The sequence below is a fragment of the Setaria viridis genome, chromosome 8 (assembly GCF_005286985.2).
Source record: "Setaria viridis chromosome 8, Setaria_viridis_v4.0, whole genome shotgun sequence".
Classification (NCBI taxonomy): Eukaryota; Viridiplantae; Streptophyta; class Magnoliopsida; order Poales; family Poaceae; genus Setaria; species Setaria viridis.
Genome location: NC_048270.2, coordinates 34,356,625 through 34,363,001, shown reverse-complemented (window position 1 = coordinate 34,363,001; position 6,377 = coordinate 34,356,625). Strand labels below are relative to the sequence as shown.

Below are 6,377 nucleotides of genomic sequence, written 5' to 3'. Positions count from 1 at the left end.
AAAAAAATATGTGGAAAAAGGGCAGCTTGGGCCGTATGCATCTCTTCCTGAGTAGTAGATTTCCAATTTCAATTAGGATAGGATAGGTCTATTTTTTGTTCTGAATCTGATGAAGGAGTTGTTGTAGAAACTTCGTTGGGCTTCTTACTGGTGTATGGTACGAATTCTGAACCACCTAGTTTTATGGCACGGTTGAAGCAAGAGCTGTTCTGCACTTGCAGCAACATCAGGCCTCTGTGCATTGTTAGCTGAATCTAGCCTGCCCTGAAGAATGTCATGCTAACTCTGTTCAGAACTGATGACCATGTTAAGCGTTCTTCCAACTTGTCATAGGATTCGTTCCGCTTTTGTTAGATCATAACAGCAAGTTGTAAGCGACAGATCACTTGTACAATCCGTGAGCTGCTGCAGACGCCGCACAGCCTGCTAGCTTCTTGTGCCAAGGCCCAGCAGAGCAAAGCGGCAAGCATATCTCTACATCATTTCTCTATCTCGCATGGCACCAAACGACGACAGCGCAACCTTGGTACAACACAGGCAAGTTCAAGGACCAAAGTGGCTCATCCACACAGTGACACAATCTAAAGATTGTACTTAAAAAGGCAGGACACACGACAAACTTCTTTCTTGACGACACACGATAAACTTGATATAACTTATCCGTTCATACAGCATAAAAATAGACCATAAAAGATAGATGCTTCCTAGGCCACAGCATGAAACACAGCTCCTTCAATCTTGTTGACAAGCAAGAAAGAGCCTTCCTTGTGGAACCATTCAGACGGATGCAAAATGGTTGGCCGGGAAAACAACAACCATGAAGTTGGCAGGGATAGACTCATTCCATATGCTTCCTCTTCCTGCAATAAAATAAAATACTGTAGCAGATTAAAAATGATCTAGATGGATGATGTTCAAATTAAACTTGCTTTTGTACTGCAACCAAGAGAAGGCTTAGCATGCAAGGTCGGTGATTTGTAAAGTAGTTGTTTACTTAGGAAAGAATTGCCAAAAACAGACAACACTTGAAGGTAAAAAGTAGTATACTTGAGTTCTAACTGCTAGCAATTTCCAACAGCATATAACAGAGGGTACATATTGGCAGCTCTTATCTTCCAATCATAAGCTTCAAGGCTCAAATGCTTAGTAGGCTGCAGGCTACGCTAGTATTCTGCAGGTTGGAGAAAGAGGGTACACTACAACATATGAAATGCCAACTTGCATACATGTGCAGCAATATTCAAATATGGAACCGGCAGAATCGAAATCTATTGAGTGATAAATAGCTGATAGATAAAAGGGCAGCAGCAATATTACGTACCTTGATAAATTGAGGAACTTGGGGAACTCACAAGGGAGGAAGGGCCAGGGGGACACGGACTTTCGTTCGATCAAGTCGATCAAGTCAGCGTCGTCAGTTTCAAGGCCCTCATGCCCATTGATATACAGAGAAAATGACTCCACAGTCTTGGTGCTCATGTCGATGGAGACCACCCACATCTTCTTGCAGGCATAATATCCAAACTCAATGTAAAGGAAGTGCACTACATGTGGCCTGTCGATGTCGACTCGAGGGAACATGAGGATGCAGCGCGGGAGGCGCTCAGGAGTGTTGGCCTCCCAGAGCTCACCGGAGGTGACCGTGTAGTCCTCCTTCCACGCCATGCTGCCGCGACCTAACACGAGGGTGTGGCAGGTGATGGTGAAGCCGGTGCCGGGTTTGAGTGCTTCAAAGGGAATGCCATCGTGGCGGGTGATATTGACAAACTTGAGCGCACGGCCGCGGTCGACGACGGACACGGAACGGTAGCACATGGTGGATGTGCCCGTGCGATTGCCGGAAATAGGCAACCTGTCCAGAGGGAACCAGATGAAGGAGACGGTAGGGGGGTTGGGCAGTTTGGACATGTCACAGAAGAGGATGCCTCGGTGGTAGTCGATCCAGCACAGCCATTTGTCGAAGGGGATGACAGCTTCGGTACACCACCAGGAGATTTGAAAGAGATCAGCATCATCAGGGTCGTCAGTGGACAGGAATTCCACACGCATGGACTTCCATGTGGCGCCAAGTTGATCTCTATCTGAGTGCAGCAAGCAGATGTCAGCGAAGACCTTATCGTGGTTGATCGGTTTGAAAAGAGTGAGCTCTACCACCACGAACTGTTTGCCTCGGCACCAGAAGCCCAAGTTTCTGACGTTCAGCAGGCGGGGAGTACCATCAGGAAGACGACGACGACGAGGTACCCGGACACTATGGCGGGTATAGTCAAACTCGGGCTCGGTACAAAGGGGGAGCGCTTTGAGCGATGAGGAAGGACCCTCGTCGGCGGTGAAGATGAAGAAGTTCTGCACCGTAACCATTTCAGACGTCCTGGTGGCGACGCGAACCAGGGCGAGATGGCGGTGGGTCGCCACGATGCTTAAGGGAGTCCCCACATTGCGATCAAGAAATCCCGGCACCGGCAGCTGCGCGTAGAGGCGGGAGATCTGCGGGGGCTTGGCGAGGGAGAAGGCGATGCGGAACTGGGCGCCCCAGGAGGTGGTGCCGGTCGCCCTGATGGGCGCCTCTCCCTCGTCCGGGAAGGACTCGTCGTCGTCCTTGCGAAAGACGAAGGGCTCCAGAAGCATCCAGCTGGGGGAGACGGCGGCGGACATGGCGACCTTGAGACAGCAGATTGGGAAATTAAATTCGGAGGGACAGGGGGGATCCAACCTCTGAGGACAAATCGGGGGATTTGTAAGGGTGCCTTACCGACGAAGGAGGAGACCCGCGGCCGGCAAGGAGGGAGGAGGCGGAGGCGGCGAGAGGCGTGCGGGAGCGGCGGCGGCGGCCGGGCGCAGCAGTGCTCCTCCCCCTCTGCGTCCCCGGTGGCTCGCCGGAGGCTCCTCGAGCCGATTTTGTGGCGTGGTAGACCTGATCCGGCGTGGATCTGGAGGAGCCGTCGGTCTGTGGCGCGGCGCTCAAGAGGGCGGCTGGCCTGCCCGCATTGCCGCCCCGTGGCCCCATCGTTGGGGGTTTGGATCCGTGGCCGGCGTGCATGGGTCTGGGCCACCCGCTCGGTGGCGGCCGTAGCCCAGCACGCTATAGCCAGTTTCCTTCGTCGCGTCAATTGGATACTCAGCATCTTCAGGTGGGTGCGGCCACCTAGGTCGTCAGGGTGGGGCCGGATCCTGGCGCAGACGTGAGCGTTGGCGGCCATGCGGCCATCCGGATCCTTTTAGGCACTTTGTGATCTAGCTCGTCAGACTCTGCGTATCGTTACGTCTCGTAGCCGTAGGCCGTATTGTCTACTCTAACTTGGATCCTACAGACTCTGCGTATGCCTTTTAGGCACTTCGTGATAAGGTTATTGTGGGATGGTGAGAGTTTACGGCCGATTGAAGTTGGCTAAGAATGGGTGATATGGTTGGACTGCTCGGAAAGAAGGTGGACAGTACCTGAGATCTTCGTTTTGGGTAATGATTCCTGGACTCCGGGGAGAAATCCCCAGGTCTGACCTTAGCTGGTTGTGGCTGACAATGGCCTTGTTGAAGGTATTATTTGGGGTGCGATGAATTGCTCTCTAGGGTGGAAACTAATGGTCTGGCTTTTACTAGTTGGACTATGGCAACGATGGTGTGCGCTTGCATGCTGTTTCGGCGTTGTTTTTAGAGAGGTGTTGATAGGATAGTGATCGGTTTTGAAGATTATGTTGTGTGTTGTAGTACGCTGCGACATGTTGTCATGTCGTTCTTTTTCTTTTTTCCCTTTTCTTTGTGTGCATGTTAACTATGCAGAGGCTGGGAAAGATCTTAGTGGGATTCTATCACCTTGATGTAATTGTCTAAGATTAATAAAGTTACCTTATCAAAAAAAATAATCCATCCTTTCATAATCGACATTGCATCTTAGCCATAGCCAAGATGCAAGATGCTGTACTCGAAAAAGAAAGTTACATCCACGGCCAGCTTGATACCAACCATTTCTAAAGGCCACCTAACCTATACATTGGACACATGTATCCAGCAACCATATATAGTTTGCATTAGGTTTTTCATCACCACAGCACATTTCTCGACCGGAATGAAGATCACCGTGCACACTTCCAAGTCCGTCAAGCCAGCCTACGGCTCCGCGAGTGCCAGGGATACTCCAGCAGCCACCACCTTATAAAACCCACTCACCGTTTTTGATGAGATGAACCACGACGAGTATGTCCCTGGAATATTCTTCTCCCACCCACCAGCGCCGCCACCCATCCCCGTGCTCCAAGACGGGCAAAGATGCTGGCTGAGTACCACTACCACAGAAACAATTTGTAGAAGTGCTCCATTTTTTCTAAAGGCGGACGAAATTGCCACCTGCGCCTACAAAAGGTGCAGGTTACTGTAGCAATCGATCCACCCCTGGAAATCATTTTCGGGGGCACCTGCCCCTAGAAATGGTCGTGCGTAGAAAATCATAACTTTTTCATATGATCTTGGATGAAGATAAACTTTATAAATTGTATAGCTCGACGAAACCTAAAAGTTTGTAGTTGAAAAGTTTTCATTTGAGATTGTTTAATATTTCAGAATACCAGTTTAAGTTCTCTAGTTTCAAAATCTAAAACTATGAATTTTCAAATGATTTCGGCTATACAGAAGCTCAACATCAAACCTGTAGAGCTCGACGAGACTTAAAACTTTGAAGTTGACAAGTTTTCAATTTGGTATTGTTTAATACTTCAAAATATTATTATAAGTTCTCTAGTTTTGAAATATAAAATTCTTGAATTTTCAAAGTACTTCGGATACAGACAAGCTTTATATGAAAGTTGTAGCATTCAACGGCTCTAAATATTTATAAGTATATAGTACAAGTGTATGTGAATGTATGAGTATATGTGTGAGTATATGTGAATGAGTTTAGTGGATGTATTTTTTGAATGCAAACTTTCTCATGTCATCTCATATGCATAAAAACTTAATATCAAAATTGTAGAGCTCAACAAGATATAAAACTTTATAGTTGACAATTTTTCCATTTGAGATCATTTAATAACTCACAAATATATTTTAAAAGGAAAATAAAAAATGGAGAAATAATTGTAGGAGCCACTCTAACTTATCTTCTTCCAACTCCACCGTCCACTCCCTCACCCCTCTCTCTCTCTCTGTGCGTTGGAGGTCAGCCGGCGCGACCCTCGCTCCCAGCGGCGGCGCGTGGCCCCCTCAGTGCGGGAGGTGGGCGGCTGCGACCCCGGTGGCAGGCGGCACGTGCCCCCCTTGGTGCGGGAAGTGGGTGGCCGCGGCTCCGGTGGTGGGCGGCGCCAGCCCCCTCGGTGCGGGAGGTGGGCGGCCGCGTCCCCTAGCCCCGGTAACAGGCAGTGCGGCCCCAGCCCTACTGGAGGCTTGGCTCGCATGGGCGGCGCGGCCCGCTCCGGCGCAACCCACCATTGGTGATGCGGGCGCACGGCGTGGCCGGCCCCACTCAGCTGCCATGTGCGTTGCGAACGCACAACCCTTGTGCATGCGGCACGGGCCTGCGCGGCCGGCCTCAGCCTGGCTGGCAGGGGCGGTGCGGGCGCATGGCGCGGTCAGCCTAGTCCGCATGGGTGGCATGGCCGGCTATGGGCGGCGCGAGCGCACGGCGTGGCCAGCCCCAACCTGGCTGCCATGTGCGACGCGAACGCACCGTGCGGGTGCACACCCCTGTGGCGGGGACAAGGTGCGCGGCGGCCCAGGGGCCCTGGGGGCGCGGTGGCTACCTCCGGCGGCACGGCCCGGCACCGCGTGGCGGCCTGCAGCGGTAGGGGTGGCACGGGTCCCTAGCGGGGCCTGCAATTTTTTTGTTTTCTTAAATTGTTACTCGGGGCAGCTGACGGTGTGGCCCACTCCTGCAAATTCCATTTGCAGGAGCGGGCTACCCATCACCCGCACCTGCAAATGAGGTTTGCAAGGCAGGCCACCACATCACCCGCTCCAGGAAATGGTTTGCAGGGGTGGGCCTTCTACCCGCTCCTGCAAATAGTGATTTGTAGCTGTGAAAGTTAGGAGCTGGTGACGCACCCGCTCCTGCAAATATTTATTCAACCGCTGCTGGAAACTTTTTTAGTAGTGTACCGAGAGTGGGCTGGTCGGTTGGTCACACGGACGTTGGCTGTGGTGGCAAGCGCACGATTCTCCTCAACGACGCTGGTATGCGGCTCGTGGAGGCGTCGACCAACATCGCGCTTGGCGGCTTGGTGCCGTCATGCCGCTACAGGTGGGGCCTGCGGTCCTGGAGCTGCACCCGAGCTGTGACGGTGCTCAGGAGCTAATTTTGGTCCAGGTCACGCAGTTCCCCTGCGGCTCCTTCACTGCGGGATACAACATTCACTACTCCCATATTCGTCGGCTACGCGGCCAGCACCTGC

The 6,377-nt window shown here is 51.8% G+C and overlaps 1 protein-coding gene across 1 annotated transcript; it reads right to left on the bottom strand.

The window, feature by feature from the left end:
- Positions 1-572: 572 nt before the first annotated feature.
- LOC117833972 (uncharacterized) lies at positions 573-3,085 on the bottom strand. Its single transcript, XM_034713566.2, has 3 exons — positions 2,753-3,085; positions 1,322-2,661; positions 573-860 (listed from the first exon to the last, which is right to left on the bottom strand). Exons 1-3 carry the CDS (start codon positions 3,038-3,040, stop codon positions 839-841), a joined length of 1,650 nt encoding a protein of 549 aa, XP_034569457.2. The 5' UTR covers positions 3,041-3,085; the 3' UTR covers positions 573-838.
- Positions 3,086-6,377: the final 3,292 nt, after the last annotated feature.